At 43.6% G+C, this 22,814-nt stretch overlaps 1 protein-coding gene across 1 annotated transcript in view; it reads left to right on the top strand.

Moving 5' to 3' along the window:
• Positions 1–22,814, top strand: part of astn2 (astrotactin 2) — a gene marked incomplete at both ends in the record, with an annotated part of 347,495 nt that overhangs the window by 194,268 nt on the left and 130,413 nt on the right. Inside the window, one exon of the mRNA XM_080017621.1 lies at positions 4,723–4,860. Within this exon, the coding sequence (XP_079873747.1) occupies positions 4,723–4,860 (138 nt within the window). The remainder of the gene's footprint in view (positions 1–4,722; positions 4,861–22,814) is intronic.

The following is a 22,814-nucleotide window of genomic DNA, read 5'->3' as shown; positions in this document are numbered from 1 at the left end:
AGCCCATGGGCACCCATGACCCTGTTGCCAGTTCCCCAGTTGTCCTTCCTTCCTTTTTTAGAGTAAAAAAATAAATCTCATTTTATTCCATTTAGAATGGTCTTGGAATCTGCCCTTGGAACCCCACGGCCATGGCAGGATTGGATTTTGTTTTACTTTATCTTGGAACAAAACCACACACATTTTTGGAAAGGTCTCATCTCGTAAATTAACATATGTACGTTTGAGAGATTTCAGTGGACCCTAAACTGAGACTTGGCATTGGAACCCTGAAGAGAGGTCAAATGTGAAGCCTTATAACTCAGTAATTAAAAGAGATTCCAATATAAGGTAAAGTGGTAAGTGGTAAGTGGTGGTCGTGTCATTATGGGCGCCACTTAAAATGGCCTAACATATAATTCAGGGCTCTGCATATTATATTTGTAAATTCTGACAACGCAGGTATATTCCCCGACCAAATTAACCCCTAGTACCACATGCCTGTTGTTTTTCACTCATAAATTAGTTTCATTTTCATGTTTTCAATAATACAACTACTTTGCCCATGAGGCAATTGCATCAAGATGCATTACAAAATGGCACAGTAGTTTCTAGGATTAGGGTTAAAGTTAGGGCTTGAAACATTTATAAATAATTGCGCAAATGTTGCACAATCTATATGATAATTAGTTTTTGCTCCTGTGGAAGCCACAAGACTGTACGATATCAACCTTGTTTTGAGAAAAACATGTTTTATTAACAGTGCCATTGAGACTATACTACCCATAATCCTAAGTGTAACAGCCACATCTCTGATTGGTGGAGCTCGCTGTTACCATTGAAATGTTTACCACATTGGCTGATGGGTACACAGGTGCGCAAACACTGACATTTATATACAGTTAAATTGTATCCATGAAATTAATACTGGGGGTATGACCCTATATCCCTATTCTCGCCCAATCTTCTATTTAATAGACCATTCAATAGAGAAAATGTGAAACCAGTATCGCGCTTTGATTTTGTGCTAGTCAGAACAAAAGTTAAACCCAGGCATTTTACATTTTAATACATCCATGGTGTGTTACAGGTCCTGACATGTCACCTATTCAAACAGAACAAAATCAATGTCATTGACACACACGCCCCATCAGTCATCATATACATGGGGGACATGGAAACCGATGTTTTCAAGACCCTGTAAAGAGAGTTTGTAACCAGCCAGACAGAAGGGGGGGCTGTGCTAAATGAGCATCAGGTCGACTGTCCCATAGCAACCACAGGTACATCAGAAAAATGTCTCCAGGGACTGCACTGCAAAGAAAACACCTCAGAAAAGAGCAGATAGCGTTGATGAAGAGCAAGCTTTGGAGATGCCATGGCAACATAACCATTAAATAGCCAAGGTGACTTGTCATTCAGAAATCTTTCAAGGTGCTGCTAAAGGCTGAAATGAAGGACATCGCAGAGGTGCTAATCACACAGTCCTCGCACCAGATCACTAATCACAAGAGCAGGCACTCAGCACGGAAGTAATAAAAGCAAAGGTCGACCTGAGGTCCCCTGACGGGTCCTGAGGTACATACCATGGAAAGGTTGCCTCCGAGATGCCTCTCCATATATATTTGTAGAATTGCCGACAAAGTCATTATCAGTCATTGTTCGACCATCTTTCTCTAGGTACAATCGCCGCCCTCCATATCCCCTTGGCATTGTTTACATGATACAGTATAACATCTTATACCCATACCTTCCAACTGCTTCTGTCGCCTTTCCTTCATTAGCACATGGTGTAATGGTTTCCAAACCGAAATTTGAACCTGACATTTTCAGTGACAGGTGACATTCCATGTTTTACAACTGATGTTGTTTTCTGCTTTTGAACGTAGGATGCAGAAGTTCTGAATATATTTTGCTGGACCTACAATAACGTACGTTTTTCGTGAAGTGTCAAAATTTGCTTAAATGTCAGATTAAGAGATACAATCCAGTATACACATTTGCTATTCATAGCATACAAATTAGCCGACCATGCAACACATTCGATGTTGTTACTTTTGCAGGTTGCACTAGAGGGTCTTGTAATGACCGCTGTCGTGTTGGACCAAATCCTGCAGAGTCAGATCACGGCTGACAATACTTCCTGTTTAACTAAAGGTTATGTGTCACCTCTGCTCCTGTGACATTGCTGCATCAGCAGTGTCCAAGGAGGTTGCCTGGACATCTCAGGGCTTTGTGTTGCAGCATTTAGTGTAGATGCAAATGCATTTGATTGTGGGTAAATTACTTTTATTTCTTTTTCAGTAAGATTCCAAAATATTTAAGATAGATAATTATTAATAATTAATATAGATACATAATGGATGTGGTAATTTTTTCCATGAAAAATGCATTCACTGAAATCAATTGTCTGTCCGTCTGTCTGTCTGTCATCTATCTCTCTATCTCTCTCTCTCTCTCTCTATCTATCTATCTATCTATCTATCTAAGGGTTGCCAAATGATGATCTATCAAAACTAGATAAGTGTATAAGTGCGTATAATTGCTTCAGGTTTCGTAGGGTAGATGTGCCATCTGTGTTTTACACAATTTCCTATTTCCACAAGCCATATGGATTATACAGTACATACAACTCCCATTTCCGCAAATTGCTTTCAAACAAATTGCTCTTGCAAAAAAAAAAACCTCTATGTGAGGGTTTCACGAATACGATTTTCCCCCACAGGCCTTTTCAAGTTCAGCATCTAACATAAACGATAACACATAGCAATATAGGAAAATGGTGGGTGGACAAATGGTGTACTGTATTTCTTTCATTTAAGCTGGCTGTCAAACTTTTCTGTGGTCCTTTGATACAACTTCCCTGCGATCCACCGTACAACACACACACACACACACACACACACACACACACACACACACACACACACACACACACACACACACACACACACACACACACACACACACACACTTAGTCACATAAACATACACTCATGTAGACAAACTTTCACTTTCACAGGCTCACTCTCCAAAATAAATTGAATTTTCAAGTCAAGCATTGGACGTAACTAGGTGGGGAAGGACGGGGCTGATCTGATGCCCCAGTGTCCCGTGGTGAGCGCGGTCGTGGGAGAGCAGGAAAATTACCATCAGTGTCTTATTTATGAGTGCATGTGGCAATTGATCTGGACTCTGATTCATTGTGTTCCTGTCTATATATTGAGGTCAGGGCCAGTGGCACGCTGCCCAATGCTCTGAGTGGCTCTTTAAAGACCACTGACAAAGAGCTCATAAAAAAGATTAGTGCTTAAGGCAAGACGGCGAGTGCTTACCATGACTGACATAATGTGGGACATTCTTTCCCTCACCAGGTGTGTTAAGTCACATTAGCTTCATTATCAGCTCTGTCTTTGAAAGCACAGGGGGGAATTCACAAAGAATGGATTGCGGCCGCTGATAGCACCATGAATTGCGCGTCAAGTTGCACCCACCGTCTGCGCCGTCTCAGCGTCCTATTCGCAAAATATATTGCGCTAATGACAAGGCAGCGCAAACCCCGGCCATAAAGTTTTGCCCCTGAGTGCAATTTGCCCTTGTTTTGCGTCTGATCGCAATTATCCATGTGGCAAAAGTAAATAAGTGTTCCATTGGAGAGTCATCACGCATTCACGCCACTTCTATAAACTTGCCTGTTTTATGAATTATCAGTCTTAAATCAATATAACATTTGAAATAATTGTTAAATAATTGTCGGACAGTAGTTATTTTGATGTGGTGTGAAAATGGGAAATTGTGAGGAAATCCTTGAGAGGGGGCTGCACCGGTGCTATGCCAAAGCCTGACGGGGGGGATTTGAAAATAATGGAAATTGTCCGGCGTCCCGGGGTGCGGGGGATGCTCACCCCCCAGTTTCCACCCCCAGGTCCCCAGAGGGGGACCACGGGGATTTTGCGATCAGATGTAATCTGATCGCAAAATGCGGGAGTGCCACAGTAAATGCACTTCCACGCACTGATATGTTTCAAAGTATGTGGCCGGTGGTGTTTGTTTTCCCCTGGTGTGTGTGTGTGTGTGTGTGTGTGTGTGTGTGTGTGTGTGGGCTGCTTCTGGCTGAGTTGATACCTGCTAATAATGCACGGGCGGATAGCTTTGATTTATCCCCACGAGTGTGGACTGTTGATCACTGAGTATCTCCCACTCCATTAGGAGATAAATACATTCAGTGCTGGTTAACGACCCAGACATTTCAGAGAACATTTGCTGCTTTATCAGCGGTGGCACTGCAGATCCTCAATTAAAATTAACACTCAGCGATTAACAGCCATAAAATGGATGAAAGTGACATAATGGAAAGGATTCTTGCATTTTAGAATTGCACATGAGGGACAATTTCATAGATGCTACCGGAGCCAGTATCTGTGCACATACAATGTATTTTTATACAATGTGAATGTGCAGGTATAAAGATCTTAAAAATTGACTTTTCTTCATCGGGAAAACATATATCCATATTAGTGAATATATTATATTCACATAATCCAAGAAATGCGTTTTATAATAAATATGGGTTTTACTGATATCTGACTGTATAAAATGATGCATATGTGTTGTGTGTGTGCGGATGCATGTGTTTCTTTCAAACTGTGTTTGCATGCATGTGTTTAATCATTCTTGTTTGAGTTTGTATGTGCACCCGCATGGTTTGAAGTGACCTTTCTGGCTGGTGTTTGTGCCACCCAGGTCGTCGTACAGTCTGGGCCAGGGCTTGTGGCTACCGGTCAGCAAGAGCTTTGTGGTGCCACCAGTGGAGCTGTCCATCAACCCCATCGCCAGCTGTAAGACGGACGTGCTGGTTACCGAGGATCCTGGTGACGTCAGGTGAGTCGGGGTCTATATTCTCATTCGCTCAAAAAAAAAAACCCAAGATGTTTTTTCAACCTAAATATTATTTTTCTGATCACTGGGAGCGATTGGATCTTTCAAATGGATTCAGTTGTTGATCTGATTGGCTGGTAGAATTGAACTGGGAGGGAAGGCAGAAAAAAGTAGCAACCGTAGTTCAATCAGGACTGACTGTATGGAATGAAAATAAAATATAATAAAGAATAGCCCCTAGATTGAAGTTGAGGATGATTCAATAGAATTTTTGCGTTTGGATCGATTTCCCCCGTATGGAGTCCTGACACTGGTGGTGATAAAGTAAAACTGGAAACTGGTACTGATGGTGGAGGTTGGTACTGGTACTGGTAGTGATGGAGATGAGACCTGGTCCTGCTGGAGATGGGACCTGGTCCTGGTGGAGATGGCACCTGGTCCGAGTGGAGATGGGACCTGGTACAGAGGGAGAGATGACCTGGTGCTGGGGCAGATGGCACCTGGTCCTGGTAGAGATGGCACCTGGTCCTGGTGGAGATGGCACCTGGTACGGAGGGAGAGCGGACCTGGTATGCGGGGAGATGACTCCTGGTACTTGTAAAGATGGCACCTGGTCCTGGTGAAGATGGCACCTCGTCCTGGTGGAGATGGCACCTGGTCCTGGGGGAGATTCCATCTGGTCCTAGTGGAGATGGGACCTGGTACGGAGGGAGAGTGGACCTGGTACGAGGGGGAGATGACTCCTGGTACTTGTAAATATGGCACCTGGTCCTGGTGGAGATGGCACCTGGTCCTGGTGGAGATGGCACCTCGTCCTGGTGGAGATGGCACCTGGTCCTGGGGGAGATTCCATCTGGTCCTAGTGGAGATGGGACCTGGTCCTGGGGGAGATGGCACCTGGTCCTAGTGGAGATAGGACCTGGTACGGAGGGAGAGCGGACCTGGTACGAGGGGGAGATGACTCCTGGTACTTGTAAAGATGGCACCTGGTCCTGGTGGAGATGGCACCTGGTCCTGGTGGAGATGGCACCTGGTCCTGGTGGAGATGGGACCTGGTTACCGGGGGGAGATGGCTCCTGGTTTTGCATTATAAAGTTGTGGACAAAAACTGTGGTACCTCATTAGTAAAATATTGGTTTTATTTATTAATGTTTCAATTTTCAGCATTCAATATATTTGTTAATTCACCAGGGTTACAGGTTTGATCAAAATCACAGTGTGGAAATATTGCTGCTGGAATGCCTCAGGAAGTTTTATTCTTTTTTATGCCACAAGAAAGAAATGTTATTCCAGCTACGCCTTTTGTCCCCACCCTGGGTTCTGTTATTGTGTGATGAATAGATTTCATTAGCGGCTCAATTGCAGCTCACAAGTAGGGAAGCAAATTGACCAGCTATAACAGAGGGCAACCACTCAGCGCTTGTGGGGAGCAGAGTGGAGGAGCCCCATTTGGGTTTGGACAATTTAGGTTCTAGCCATTCATCTCCGTGTTGACGTGCCCTCATGGAAGCAGCAAACAGCCCTCTACAGCGGGCGGGGGTTGGGGGGTCCGTCCTCCTCGTGCTCATCTTTGACTTTAATTTGTTTACCTGGGCATATCCTTTGTGTTTGTATTGTCTTTGTGTGTATTCATGTTATTGCATATTTACTAGCATGGCTATTTCTGTGTGACTGTCTAAAAACTTCTGCCTCTAATCACTCCCAGCTACGGTAATACAGCTGACAGCTGTATGATCAGACATCTGGGCTCAGCAAATGAACTTCTGTTGGCGATGCCTAAAAATAGATTAAGAGATATTCATTGAATGCATTTGCTGAGCAATTTTGGAGGGAGGGATTGGCTTAATGTTATAATAAGTGGCCACGAAACAGCCTTTTAGCTGAGATTACATCACAGCAATATAATGCAACTGATGCAAAACTGATTCAAACTGTCAATTAAGCCAGTGATGAGCATAAAATTGTCAATATCATTTCTTCATACAATAGACAGGTGGTCACAACTAAACAGACTTTTATGACCGATATCAACGTTCCACAATGTATATGAACATAATCGTGTCCGTCTCATGCATTGAATGCATCACTTTAGAAGCACCGACTCCACAACAGTGTAAAAGGGAATGCTGAATGATTAATCAGTCTTAATTGCTATTTAACATTGCACCAGGAAATGAATAATAACTTGGATAAGATTAAGCTGGGAATGTACCATTTCATGACTGATTAAATCTCCTTTTTTCAGCTGAATTATGAGTTAAAAGTATCCGTTTAATGATTAGTCCCTGCAACATCGGTGGGATCTGTTGGATCATCATGAATAATGCAGGCACCTTATTATGCAAAACATTTTATTGGAGGGAAGTCCTGTGGGAGCTTATGGGTTTTTTTTTTTGGTTTTTTTTTTGGCAAGTGCTCTTCCAAAACTCGCATGCAGGCAGCGGTGCCATCAGTCATGAAAGCGTGCGTTGATGCGGGGAATGGCCTAGCGTGCACGTTTCCATAAGCCTTCTCGTTGGCATGAATGTGGAATGGTGGCGGAGCGAGGTTCTGGGAAAAATAATAAAAACCTAAAAGAAATAACCCGAGCTCACACCTGGAATTATTGGTGAAAATGGTCCCATTACATCCAAACATTGATATGGCTCAAGATTTTATTGAACTGTGACTCGTTCGACAAATCGTATACAAGTAATATAAAGCCAACAATTTTATGTAACAACACTGTGTATTACCTGTCACTTTCAATAATCTCAGTGGCATATTCTTACTGAGGCCTGTATTATTCTCTTTTATCATGCATTGATATTTAAATATCTAAAAATACTCATAACATATTAAACAGTCTGTTCACATTTTTGTTTTGACATTTACAGCTTTTACAATCCTAAATCCTAAATAATGTTCTCCAAAAACTCTCCAAACCCCGGTTAACAATACTGGTGGATTTTTAACAATATTCTTCTGTCACAGCAAATGAGGACGATACAATAGCCGCTGCAGCTGTTTATTTATTAACATTTTGCTGCACACTTTTCACAGCATTTTGTCATTTTGTGTTGCTTTCCATGGGTTTTGGTGATTATGCTTATCAGGGCTATGACTCACACCTACCTCCCTGAAAAACAAACAGGCAAGTGTTAAGAAGAAGAATCTTTAGTTATCACACAACACACCACACTACAACACATGCACACACGCACATGCTTTGGATGGTGACCGGTGAAATGAGGCCTCTGCAATTTAACCCATCCTGGCTTGTCCTTCCTCCGGGGAGGCAGCCGGGAGCAGTGGGCAGCATTCGTCGACGCGCCCGGGGACCTGGTGACGAGTGTCCATCGCTGGTCAGACGATGATGTGTGCATGTTTTTGGTGGGGGTCCTTACTGACGTTAGGTGGAGGAAACCCCATGTGAGCACGGGGAGAACATGCAAACTCCACACAGAAAGGCTCCTTTTTGGGAGATAACCCGCCCGGAACACGGTGCCAACAGCGCCCCAGGCGGGAATCGAACCCAGGACCTTCTTGCTGTGAGGCAGTGCAATGCACTGCACCACCGTGCCACTAAAACAAAAGTGTTGCATTAAATCAAGCTCATGGAAGATTTGCTCAAGGTGTCCAACGAGGATCTATACTGTGTCAATTATGATTTACTTCATAGATACATTTAATTTCCTCCCAGCTGTGTGCTTGCTGCCAAACTTGCGGAAAAATATATTATCACAAAAACTCTACTCATCACGTCTCTTTAAGCAATATGGAAGTGTTGCAGAACATTGGATCTGTTTTATCTATACCGTACGTGTTCCTTAACACTTGATGAATACACTCCAAGGTAGGAATTTCTTGTCCTATGTTCCTAATTTTCTACAGCTAATGGAACATAGTGACAATTTTTACATCCCTCTGTATTTGTTGACTGTGGTGTGGGGGTGGTGTGGTTTAAGTAGCAACACCCATCTTGGGTCAAGGTAATTGGGCCCGGGGTCAGAGGTGGCTGTTCGCCTGTTGCTTGTCAGAGCAATCAACGAGCCACAGGAAAATCGCCCATACCCACACACATGCACAGAGCGAGCCTCGTTCATGACATGTGTCCATCTGCTCCAGGCTTGTTACATCTCACCACTCTCCACAATATGCTGGTGTGTTTGAAATATCTCTGCCTGTGTCTCTGTGTCGGGGGCCTTGAAAATGCCACTCGGGTGGCATATGGCAGGCAGAACACAGGCACCGTCCATTTGACATTGACGGTGTCAAATGGTCAACAAACTCAGACGGATTTTAGTCAGCACTAGGTATAACATTTCTGTTCTTTACACAGTAATCACAGCAGCTATTGACATGTGTATGTGTGTGTACAGTGATATCATCCTGGGATATGGGGACATCATAGATAAACATTGGTCGCTCTTGTCTGTAAACTGGCCTTATAGTCCTTGACATTTATAGAGGCAATAGTGGCGCCGCCCCTTGCGGTCGTCTGCGCCGGCGCTCCGGTCGACTTCGCACATCATAATGTCCACCAAAAAAGCATCGGCAGTTATCTCTTACGGCCGCGGTGCACTCGTGGATATAAAAACTTCCCTAGAAGAACTTCCTTGGGACTTTTCATCCATGGAACTAGAGTGGCCAACTGAAATTCTATGCGCGAACACGAGCGGGCCCACGGAGGAAGCAGCGTGGTAAACGAGGCGGCATTCAGGTCAGAATGAGGACACAACCTTACCGTCCACCTCTGCCAAGCATCCTTCTTGCCAACGTTCAGTCTCTGGAGAACAAGATGGATGAACTTCGAGCGAGGATTAAATTCCAACGCGACACGAGGAACTGTTGCGTCCTCTGCCTGACGGAGACATGGCTGCACCCACTGATGCTGGATGAAGCCATTCGTCCAGCCGAGTCCTTCTCCGAGTTCCGCGGCGACGCCCTGACTGACATAGACTGGGACATGTTCCTATCAAGTTCAAGTCACGTCAGCGAGCTTGGGGACGTAGCAGTGAGCTTTGTGGCTACGGTAGCAGGCAGCATCGTTCCCACGGTGAAAGTTCGGATATTTCCAAACCAGAACCAGAATGGACAATTACAAAGCGGTGTCATACAATCTGCGGAGGGCGGTGAAGGACGCTAAACGGATGTAGAGAGAGACTGGAGCTACAGATGGAGCAACGGGTACCGACTATAACTAACTACAAGAGCAGCTCCTCCCCAGCCACGAGTGTGGACGCCTCCCTAGCCAACGAACTGAACTCCTTTTATGCGCGGTATGAGTCTGGCAACAGCACCACTAGCTCGCCGGCTAATTGGAGTTACACCGCTGGGGATGAGCGCGCACTCTCAGTGTCAGAGCATGACGTCAGGAGGGCTCTGATGCGGGTGAAAACAAGGAAAGCTGCGGGCCCAGATGGCATATCTGGGCGAGTACTGAAGACCTGTGCTAACCAGCCAGCCCCGGTGTTCACTACGATATTCAACATCTCCCTGGCTGAATCAGTGGTCCCGCCCTGCTTCGAGAGGTCCACCGTCATTCCTGTCCCGAAGATCGCCTCTCCAGCCTGCCTGAATGACTACCGTCCGATGGGCCTCCCCTCGGTTGTCATGAAGTGTTTCGAGAGGCTGATTAAGGATTATATCTGCGGCCTCATTTCACCGGCCACCATCCAAGGCGTGGGTGTGTGTGTGTGTGTGTGTGCACGTGTTGTAGTGTGGTGTGTTGCGTGATAATTAAAGATTCTTCTTCTTCTTCTATTCCCTTTATCTATCCTATTTTATTGTATTTTATTTTATTTTATTCTATATATTTTGATTTTATTCTATAATATTCGACTTACTGCATTACGTTTTAGGAATCGGTTAGTTGGTCAAGTAGAAATTCTTAGGTAGCTACTGTGTTCAGTCTCGGACATATTGTGGGTAATCACTGGGTGCGTTGCATTGACATTTCACTGCATATATGTATGAAAGTATGTATATGTATGTGACGAATAAACCTCTTGAATCTTGAATGACCATGCAGAGCAATTATTGGACCCAATGTCTACCACAAGATGGCAAATCATCCCATGTCAGATCTTCAACCTGTAACAGCTAACTACAGACGTTGTGTGTTGGAGGTTTGCTTTGGCTTTTTTCAAATCATAAACCCATCCGTACGCAAGAAGTCAGCTGAAAGATGACTCATCGAATCATGTTTTTTTTCCCCCATTCCTCTGGGCTCCAGGTTTTGTGTTGCTAAGTCCAGGTTGTGTTTCTTTGTGCGTTGGCCTTGGATACGAGCAGTTCCCAAATGTAGCCCTGCCATGAATTGCAACATTGTGAAGTTGGTTCATGCACATTTTGTTGGTTGAGACTCACAGGGGTGCTGATTCAATTCTATGGTCATTTCTGAGGCTGTATTTTTGCGGTATTTACCCACTCAACTGTCAGTGTGCTTGTACTTGGAGCGCTGAGCCTCTTTGCTGATGCAGTGTGTCAATGTTTGGCATCTGCTCTCATGCATTTTTTTTAATTGCCATTAAAACACGAACAGTGAATAATTCTGCAGTTATTGTTCGTAATGCACCTGAGAAAACATGTTACTTCATAAGCATAAGTTGTCTCTTCACATGAAAGGGGACCTATTATACCCTTTTTTTTTTTTAACGGGTTAATATAGGTCTCTGAGGTCCCCAAAACATGTTTTTTGAAGTTTCTTGCTGAAAATACCACTCAGATTATGCATTCTAGCCATTCTAACATGCCTCAAACCCATCCTGTTCCATGATGCTCTGTTTAAGTCTGTTGGCCTTCTCTCCGGAGCTCCTTAGTTCTGTGAGCCAATGGGGTTTGAACCACACTTCCGGGTTCCATTGTGTTTGGTCCGTAAACTTTCACTGATCCCACCTCATCAGGTCATCCAAAATCAGTTTCTGGACAAATTTGAGGTGAGAAATAAGCAACCCAGTAGTTGAATCTTCACACTTATCAGATCTACACGGCCTCATTCAAAAGTCAGTTCAGGCCTTCGTTCCTGACACTGCACTGGGAACTTTTTGCTGCATGTAAATGTCGAAAAATAAAATAAATACCTCTACAATAAAACACAAACATTTTTTAAACACACAGCACAATTATATTTAGGCACGGGAGGCTCTCTTACCTGTCTGACTCTGAGGGGTCGGACGACTCCGGACCCAAAGCACATCCGCTGCTGCAGGTCCTCCCGGATGTGAATCGGGAAGAAGGCCGGTGGGGGGGTGTCAGCTGGGCTAGCACTAGGAGGAGTGGCGGCGAGAACAGGACCGGCTCCTACGTTAACGCCAGCCGGGGATGCAGGCCCGGCCTTGGACATCGCTCCTCCGTCGGCGTCCTCCAGGGAGAGCTGAGCGCAGTCCGGGCAGTCCACGGTGTCCTCGAGGCGCGCCGCCTGGGCCGATGGCGGTTGCCTTGCGATAGGGAACCATCTAGATTCAATTGTTTCCCAAATTAGTAGGTAAACGCTCCCATATGATTCGAGCTGTGTTTTAAAGTACTTTAGATGATACATTTGTTGAACTATCTCTAACTTAGTATACTTATATCCTAAGTATTCCTACTCTTTATTTATACCCCAAAGCAATTTTATTTCCTTAGCAGAGCCTGGCATTTGAAAAACCGGCACTAATTCATTCGAGTAGAAGGGTTCATTGAGTGTTTGTTTTTATAAATAACAAATTGAATATACAGTAAAACATGAGTAACAAGTAAACAACGAAAAGTTTTATCTTTTTTATTGGAGCAGTTTCTCCTTTGCGGCAGCACTTGCTGCATAGCATTCATGCCCTTTTCTTTAACTGAATCTAGATAAAAAAGAAAACCCTGCCTTAAGAGCCCTTTGATATTTATTTGTAAAAAGAAAAAAAACAACAATATTACCTTATTTAAATAGATTTTCCCCCATGAATGTTGATTAATCTATTAAAGCTTTTGAAGTCGTGGCCTGACTTTCTTCTTTTGCTTACTTTGAGACTAAACGGATTTGTGAAGAATTATGCTGCATGGTGTGTGTGCGTGCGTGCGTTTTTCCAATCATAAAACACACTATTACATATAATCCCATTACAACATTCTATACAGGATATGAACCCATCATTTATTATTTTACGACCTCTTCTAACGATAACTCAGACAACATATATACAGTATATCACGTCGGGAGACAGTTTGATATTTCCTCATACAGCATACTGTATAATAATTGGGCAATCTAATCTTTTATCCATTTGATTATCAATGTCCAGTGTAAAAGTGTTAAAAAAATGGTTTCCCTATCTGTTTTTTAATAGGGCTATAAACTGTTACCACATTGTTATGTTTTTAAGAATGATTTATTTAAACAACTACTTCCCCCTTCCGGGGATAATTAAAGTCAAATTAAATCATCTTATCTTTACTTTCCTCAGACTTCCCCTTTTTGTGCAATCAAAGGCCGTCTGCCAAAAAGAACTCCATAAATCTCTCAGTCGGTATGGCCAGAGACATCGCGGTCCGGGCTCAAAGACCACATTCCCTGTCAATACGAGAGCGTCAATAAGGAGAGTAGAGAGAGAAGTGGAGAGAAAACTGCGGGGGGAAGAGCTGACGACAATCAAGGCCACCATCAATATTTCATCTCCTCCGATTCGAAACAGAAGGAATCATTTAGCGGACAGAAATAACCTGCAAAGGAATCTAAAAGTCCATCTTTAATTTAAACGTTTTGGTAACTACCCCCCCCCCCCCCCCACCCCCCGCGGTTAAAAGTGACTTTTACAGGGGACAAAAATGGTAATGCCCCTCCCCCGTTCGACAACAAAAGTGCATGATGAGCGTCAGCATATTTGTTGTTCGCTGGAACAAGAGCATTAATCAAGTGGGGGGGCGGAGCAATAATGGGGCTCCGTAATCACGCCGGAGCTGGGTCTCTAACTTTGGGCCGCATCGTCGCGCCATCCATCATTCTGGAAAAGCAAGAGGGACAGGCGGGGAGATTAATAACAAGTACATTAGAGGCTGTGTTTAGAAGCAACCAATCTGCTTCTAGGTCAAGCGGCAGATCCGAGGCGGCCAAAGAGATAGCGATGGAACCACCGCGTTTAGATGTTTTTTTCTAATATACAGTATATACTGTATATTGAATAACATCTATTCCATTCATAGATCGGACTGTTCCACACGGGTGATCGTTATTCTTAACCAAACGTATCATGTGTCGTGCTGATTACAGGCTGGCTGGAAATATTCCAGCTACTCCCTCAGCTATATCTTTCCCGATACGATCATAGAACATATTTGAAAGCCTTTTTTTTAGAGAGAGAGAGAGACTTGGCTTGCTTCAACCTGTCTTTGAAAACGCTACCCGCATCGCAAGTTTATTCAATTTCTTCTTTTTCAGGTAGCATGCACCTCACGACCGAGGCAGCCATTTAGTTTTTTTTTTCTTTTGTAGTGCCTCGCCTTCCCCCACCCTCTGTTTTTCCTCTGGATTTAAGAGTCATTTGTCGATGCTTTCAGTGCTTGGGAGGCTGCACTGACGCACGGAAAACCATACGCCGCCTGTCTCGTCCGGAAGAAGTCTGCGGCCAAATAAGGAGCAGGGCAAAAAAAAAAAGACCAAAAGAAAAAACAGTGGACTTTGGCCTCAGAATGGTGACATATGCTGTGTTGTGCAGCGTATGTTGTATGAACCCGCAGGTCTCCAAAATCGGTGATGCACCGGTCGCGAACGGAATGCGCTCGTGGCAAACCAGCCTTTTAAATGACTTGGGGGTCTGGAGTCGCTCCGCCTGAAGAGTCGTCCCTTTCTGACTCGGTGACTGCGGCCAGGCACACATGCCGGACTGAGTCTCGACTCTCAATTTTGCCGACGGAGAGCCATAGGTCGCAAGTCACGCTTGCACCTCAAGCCTTTCACAGCCCGGCATGCTTGGAGAGAGAGAGAGAGAGAGAGAGAGAGAGAGGGAGAGAGAGAGAGGACGAGTGAGTGAATCCATTACTAGCAAACAGAAATTAATTACAGAGGATAAAATGACTGTGGAAAAAGGGGAAGGCATTTGGCATAATTCGTAATCGAATGTGACGGACGCACACTTTGACAGTTCACAACTTTTTACCGAATTCATTTTTTTCATTCCGTTCGCAACCCAGAGCCGAAGCGACTCTTCTGGCCCTCGTCAAATCAAGCGATCGAAGAGTCGGAAAATTGAACTCATCACTCGTGATTGGGCCAAATCGCCAAAAAGAGCCAAAACTTTTCATCGCTACAAATGAATGACCTCCCTTGACTAAGCAGGGACACACTGACTTTACGGTCCCTGTGAAGTTTCAATGTTAATTAGTGCGTTTGGTGTAAAGTGACATTGTTTAAAGTGAGTTATATCAAGGACAGTTTTAATATTTACTGCGTGTGTCTATAAATATAGTGAGCAAGAACAAATGAGTTAGTATGCAGTGTAGGTGAACTGGTATCAAGTGCTGAGGGTATATTTTTTTCGAATACAGGGGACGGTGTGATGGGAAGCAGGGGGCAATTGGAGGTTTGGAGATTTGAGGTGGTTAACTCCCATTGGCCTTCCTAGACACACCAACCCCCCTGTTGTACGTTCCCTCGTCTCCGCTCCGTTCTTTCCATTATGTCTCTTTATAGCTGATCACAGAGGGCTCAGAAAAAAAAATTGTAATCTTAAACCCTTTTTATCTAGAGACCCTTTTAACTTTTTTTTTTTTTTACATAGTGACTGATAATCCGTCCTTCATTTACAATTTCAGACGCATATCAAAATACGTCGAGATGTCCGGATGAACGCTCAGACGGGAGCCCCGCACGAGCTCTACCTTGAGACACTGAATGAGTTGCCAATTAGAATTTTGTTTGAAAGTAGAATTTACGAGCAGCAAAATTACATATAATTTAAGGACTAGCAAAACAGTTTGGGAAATGTAGCCCATAACATTTGTTGTATTTGAAAAAAAAAAAAACATTTAAAGTGGCTTACTGTCTCAGCCCAAAATATTTAAAAAGAAAAGATGCTTGCTATGTTAATTTATGTATGTTTTTTATTTACATAAACTTGCCTCGTGCACCGATGTTTAATGTGATGCCTTCAAATCTTGTATTCATCATAGAAGGAAAAAATATAAATCCTAAAAAGGGAATAAAAAGGAGATGCAAAATAGCAATTAACCATCAAAGTGCAAAATATGAATGTACTGAAAGCAAATTGGCGGACGCTGCTGGCCAGCGAACCACACCAACAGAGTAGGACGGCATCACTGCAAAGCCCCGGGCAGAAACCCAGAGGTTCACCGCCGACCGCGGACCCTACAGTCCAGCCAATCCCTGCACAGACCACAGCCCCACAACCAACATTCCTCCAGCCACATCCAAACTGCCTTTCACGCCCACCGCCAGCACCCCATCCTGGGTCAACACCTGCCAGCCCATCCATTGGCCACATGGACGGTAGCGGTGCCAGGACCCAAACTGTCCCCACCAGCCCACGCACCAAAAGCTCACCCTGTCCAACACCCCACTGATGACCTTGATTTGTATTTCACCTTTCATATTCCACATGCAGCACAAAGTGTTTACACATGACCATGACTGTAAAAGTAGAGCCTACAATAACAGGTGCTCCCCAGAGCCCAAAGCCCTAGTGTAGGTCTCAGGATTCCTCCCCAAGCCACACGTCAAGCCACACGTCAAGCCACACGTCTGGCGGCATCGCAACGCAGCCCACGCAGCGATCCACGCGATGGACAGGGGATCCGTAAGCCCGTAACACACAGAATGACCGGGTCCAGCTGGACCCGGCCGTGGCCCGCAGCGCCACTCTCACAGCGCAGTGCGGCCAAAGCATGACAAAAGCCACAGTCCACGACCAGATCGGAGGCAAAGGCATCGACTTCAATGACCCATACCGGTGAGCGATCTAAACCCAAAGCTCCAGCGAGGCACTAATAGCGTGCCCTGAGGAACCTCTCCAGAAGGCCGCACCTCTACCGGGCAGAGACAGCTGCACCGAGAGGAGCTGCGCTGCGTGTCTCCTACCCGGCAAGAAAAATAATGGCAAATGGAAACAGTTGTTTAAGATTTTGGGTATTTGTGATTTTTAAAGTGCATTCGTGGCACCAAATTATTATTTTTTCTGTCCCTATGGAAATGTGATATAACTAGTTTTGATATATTTTAACTTGGTTACATCTGTTTCTATAGTTATCAAAGGTCCTTGTAGGAGATCTAGATGCACATACAGTATAACATCTGCAGTCATTAAACTTTCTGAAGTTGTCTGCTGTTATGATGTATGAAGAGATTTATATATCACCCCGAATTTCACATTGATACACTATGTTCACAGTTTGTTTTTTTTTAATCTCAGGGTATTGAACTTTTTCACTGCCATACCCAGTACTCTCAAATTTAGCTTTGCCATGATGTTGTGCATGGACTGGAAATGGAAGGTATTGATTGAGGTGACGTAAAATACACCATGAAGAGGAAGGGCTCTTCTGACACACAAAAAAATAAGGAAACGTCAATATTATGTGAACAGAGAACCTATGGACCCATCTTCTCCTTCCCCCTACCAATCATACCTTTGTTCCATAGTACTAGGAGTCTTTCAATCCATAGAGAAAACCCAAGCACTAATATACTAATATGGAGTAAAACACATTACTATGAAAATAGCTAGAGGCTGAAAGTATAATTCAATTGAGAAACTACTTACATACAGTCATCCAACCCCTGCAAACACTCGCCTTATAATGACCATGTGGGCGCAGTACTCAAATACACACAATTATCTTGTGTTATGCAGAAAAAAAAAAATGAAACAATCTTATTTTCTTATCTGTGTTCCAGCTTGAAAGTAAACTATGAAGAGAAAAAGAGAAAAGCATGGGCTTAGAGAAAAATGAGGTCAACACCGTGCTGCACAGCGCTTACAATTTTTATTTTTTTTTACCGCCAAACCTGATGTTAATCTTCGAGTCGGGGGCTTAGAAAAACACATTGGTATTCTTAGAAAAATGTTTTTTTATTTTTTTAAGAGTTTTTTTTCAATAACAAATTTGAATTTGTTCCAAAACTTATTCAAAATGTGAAGCTACTGATCAAGCTCACCGGCGTTAATAAGGAAAACCTCTTTATCATTTCTGATCATGCGTTCGCCGAAATAATCACCTCCAGTCACCCTGCGATGTCACCGTTTTTACAAATTTCCCTGCTCAAATTGTTCGGTGATGTGACAATTTGAGATTGATATTGGACCGAAAAGGTTTTCGCGACATGGTGCTGAACGACTCAACGTCTTTCATATGCAGAGCGTTCCCTCTACGTCGTTAAAATGGTAGGTGCGTTACAGTGTGTAGATAAAGAGCCACTTAGGAGGAAGTGACATCAATATATCAATATATTGTCGTGGTCTCACGGTGGCTGTGGCTGGGAGTGATTAATAGGTCATCGCCATCGCTGCTTCAACTTCATTGAACAAAAGCACCCAGGACTGATCATCAGAATCGACCGGTCTGATTGTTTCCCTTGATTTCTCCGAGGTTTGCTCGGGTGTTTTGGGAATAGATGTCTCTGTCGATGGTTATGGCCGTGTGCGTCCCCTTCCATCGATGGAACTCTTCAGTGAGAAGGATCGTTGACAGAATAATTTCCATTTAATTTTGAGGGCACGTGCTACCTTAGATTTTGCTTTCTCAAGATCTATACATATGATAATGTCATTTTATTTTACCCCCCCCAAAAATATAGTAAGACTCACTCACTGGATTTTGGTGATCAACCCCCACTTTCTCATTTGGTTAATTCCTTTCTTCCACAACAAAGATCTACAATGACACTGGAGATGTCTGTCAAGGGCAGTGAATGGAAAAGTCGCACGTCTTTGCTCCCTGTAGATGGTCTACACACTGCATATGGAGAATTCAGATGTAGATCATAGAAATATGTAGCCCGATTATAGAGCATTGCATTGATATACTGTAGATTCACTGTAGATACTGTAGATTTCGAAATTTTCGAAAATATGAACAGTAGAATGTCTACAACTCTCTTTATCCAAGACTTTACATCTGCATCTCCGAGAAAAAAAACCTAATAACCCTACAAAAAAAAACAAAAAACATCAAGTTCTAACTCTTTCCTCAGAGAGAGAGAGGGTTGTGGTTCGCTTAGGGCTGGTCCTGCTGCTATAATTGCTAAATTATAGGTGGTGTATAACCTCTGTTTCTGATGCTGATTTGTGTGCAAATAACAGTACAACTGTACGATGTTGAAGTCCCCTTAAGAAACCTAGAACTTATATAACTATATAATGCCGGGCCTCAAAAAATATTTAAAACTACAGAAAAAGTTTGTAGTCCTCCGGCTCAACAATAAGCAACGGGAAATAAAACTGGAGCTGATGCGAGGAGGAGAGAAAAAAACAAACAAACACAAAAGCAATCACATCACCCAGGATGTTGTCTGCATATGTTTATTATTAGGAATTACATTCCAATACAATTCCAGTCGCACTCGATTTGCGTCCTTTTCTTGGAACGTCCCGAGTGCACCGTAGACTTGTAGCGCATGGTGAATGAGCCGGGTGGGTTTTCGGTGCATTTGTTGGTACACGAGTTAATTTATTAATTTATTCAATCTGGAAGCTGAACCACAACCAACCGATAAAAACTACGTGCACTGAAATCCCTCCTGGGGGGGGGGGGGGGGGGGGAGAGTCTTTTCTTTTGTCATAACTTTGCGTCTGTATTAAAACAAGAGTAGTGCCGTCCGGGTTAAAACTGTATATAAAAAAAATAAAAAAAGAATTTGCCTCATTTATCAGTAAGCGGAGCAGAACTGATTTGCTTGACTGGCTATGAAGCACAGTGCTCCAAGCAGTACAGCCGCGCACTCAACTGACAGTTTACTACAGACCGCCTGCTGTCGAGGATCTTCCACGTCTGACAGGACGAGGAATGATTTAAATATGATGTAAATCGTTTTTGTGTTTGTTATTGATTTCCTTCATTTTTGTCTTCGCTCGTTCAAAAATCACGTCTCAGCCAAATCCTGCGGCCATTACCTCGGTAGATTTGCTGAAAATGCACTTTAAGTGCAATACTAACGATACTTACATGTCGTGTATGAAAGGTGCTATACAAATAAAGGTTATTATTATAATTGTTATTATTATAGTTAATTGTAATTATTAATCTATTCATTTAAAATGGCTTTAAAATGGCTTTTGTGTTTTGTTTTGTTTTTTTTAAATAGGACCATCATTTGCGACGGCATTTGACTTGAATTTGCCTCCAGAAGCAAAAACACCCGAACGCGAGCGAGTTTGTGTGCTCACAAGCGACGGCGCCTGACCGCCGCCACGCCCTTCCTCCCAAACACACACAGACGGGAACGGCCACATTTCGGGGGTCTCGCAACGCTCTTGACAACACCGAGGTAGCGCCGGATCAGGCTAAACCCTGGCCGTGCGCGCGGTCCCGGTGTCCATCTTGGCGGCGATTCTTGTTCATTGGAACGTAGCGTGACATGAGATGAAATGAATAAATGATGGACGGGCAGCAACCGCAACACACTTCATGTTTTGCATTTCTTTTTTTTTTTTTCAAAGCACAGATTTTAATTAGCCGTTAGAGCATTGGACGGACGGACGGACGGACGGACCCACACACACACACACACACACACACACACACACACACACACAGACACACACACAGGGTCTTTAAAGCAGCAGGGTGTTTATCTTGGCGTCACTCAGTGTCGCACTTCTCTTTGTGCTGCTCGTCACTCGCAGCCCTTTGTTCCCTTTCCAATAAAAACACCTTGTCCCCGGGGCTTCCTTCCTCCCTCCCTCCATTCCTTCCTCCCTTCCTCCATTCGGTCCATCCCACCGTTATCACGTCCTTCCTTCCTCCGTTCCTTCCTTCCTTCCGTCACTCCAGCCTTCCTTCCTCCATTCCTCCCGTCCCTCCTCCATCACTTCCGTCCTTCCTCGTGTCACTCCGTCCTTCCTTCTTCAAATCATTCCGTCCTTCCTCCATTCTTTCCTTCGTGCCTTCCTTCCTTTCTTCATTCCTTCCCCTGTTCCTTTCTTCTGTCATTCCATCCTTCCCTCCGCCATTCCATTCCTCGTTCCTCCATTCCTTCCATCCTTCCTCCATTCCCTCCTTCCTCTGTCCTTCCTTCCTTCCCTCCTCCATTCCTTCCTTTTGCCACTCCATCCTTCCTCCATTCTCTCCTCCATTCCTTCCTTCCTTTCTTCATTCATTCCTTCTTCCGTTCCTTCTTTCCTTCCTCCGTTCCTTCCTTCCTCCATTCGTTCTTTCTTCATCTGTTCCTTCCTTCTGTCATTCCATCCTTCATTCCTTCCATCCTTCCTCTATTCATTCCTCCATTCCTTCCTTCCTTCTGTACCTCCTTCCTTCCCTCCTACATTCCTTCCTTTTGCCATTCCATCCTTCCTTCCTCCGTTCATTCCTTCCTTCCCTCCTTCTGTCATTCCTTCCTCCATTCCTCCATTCCTTCCTTTCTTCCTTCTTTCATCTGTTCCTTCCTTCCTCCATTCCATCCTTCATTCCTTCATTCCTTCTCTCCTTCCTTCTTTCCTTCCTCTGTTCCTTTCTTCAGTCATTCCATCCTTCCTTCTTCCATTCCTCCTTATATTGGCATTATTGTATATCGCCATATATTTATATTCTATTGCTTTAGCTTTATTATTGTTATATTATTTATTATTTATATTATTGCTTTATTGCCTATTGTAAATATAATATCAATATTCCATATAAATCAGACTGTTATTTAATATGTTTAAATTAAAATTAACTTAGCTTTATGACTCATGCTCTGAGTCATAGACTATGAGGCACCTTGAAATCAATTCATAAGAGGGGCACAGAGGCTCCAAAAAGTCGGAAAAACACAATATACCCTGTATTGCTAGTTCAGGCAGACTCTTGTTCCTGACTTTGTATCTATGTATTTACCTATTGGGGATCCATCTAAACACAGAATTTGCCCAGGCGGTTATAAAGTATTATCTATCCTGATTGACCTATCTATCTAGCTTCCCGTCCTATCTATCCTATCCATCAAGCCACTGTGGCTCTGGAGGCTGTTAAACATTGTGTAGGTCAAAAACTGAAAATTATTTCTTCTTTTTCTTCGTCATGATTTTTGGAGTTATGATTAATAATACGCATTCCTTGGTCAAAAGGCTTTTTTTTACAACTCAGTAAACGCATTTTCAGTTTAGACACAAGGTATAGGGAAGAATTGTTGAAGCTGGAGGCCCCACAGGGCAGAGAAGCTGCTCCCATCTTATATTCAGTTCAAATGAATCAGTTACCTGTCTAGTGCGTTGAAGCTGGAATAACTGAATACCAAAATATTTCTGCCAAGTCACAATCACAGCGGGCCTTCGCTTCCGGAATTGGAATTTTGTCTTGTTTTGTCAGCTTTTTGAACTAAAGTCAGCGTGTTGTTCCTTTTCAAGCCAACCTTTTGTCTGTCTGTCACAAGTGTTGTTGTGACGGTCCCAGTGGGGAGGGTTCCTGCTGCGTTATCACTAAAAGTCAATGGGGGAACCCTACTGGTTCTCAGTTACAAGAACCTTCATCGATTATCAGAGACACACAATAATACAACAGCCTCTGATTTACAAGATTTCATAGATGGCCCTTGCATTTACATATGTAAATAAACCCATACACGATAGTTACTGTAGATAGATAGATAGATAGATAGATAGATAGATAGATAGATAGATAGATACAGTACATACATACATACATACTGTACATACATAGATTACAGAGACACTGTGGGAGTCTCTGTCCGCAGGTATGGGAATGGGTTTAGGGTGCATTGCCGACATGGCGAGAGTTTTATTAAACAAACTGAACAAAAAGGCTCGCTGGTCATAAGGATAAATGATAAAAGATAA

Source organism: Zeus faber (genome assembly GCF_960531495.2).
Source record: "Zeus faber genome assembly, chromosome: 17".
In the NCBI taxonomy this organism is placed as follows: domain Eukaryota; kingdom Metazoa; phylum Chordata; class Actinopteri; order Zeiformes; family Zeidae; genus Zeus; species Zeus faber.
The sequence above is the reverse complement of the archived record's forward strand: the minus strand, read 5'-3'. Positions and strand labels throughout refer to the sequence as shown.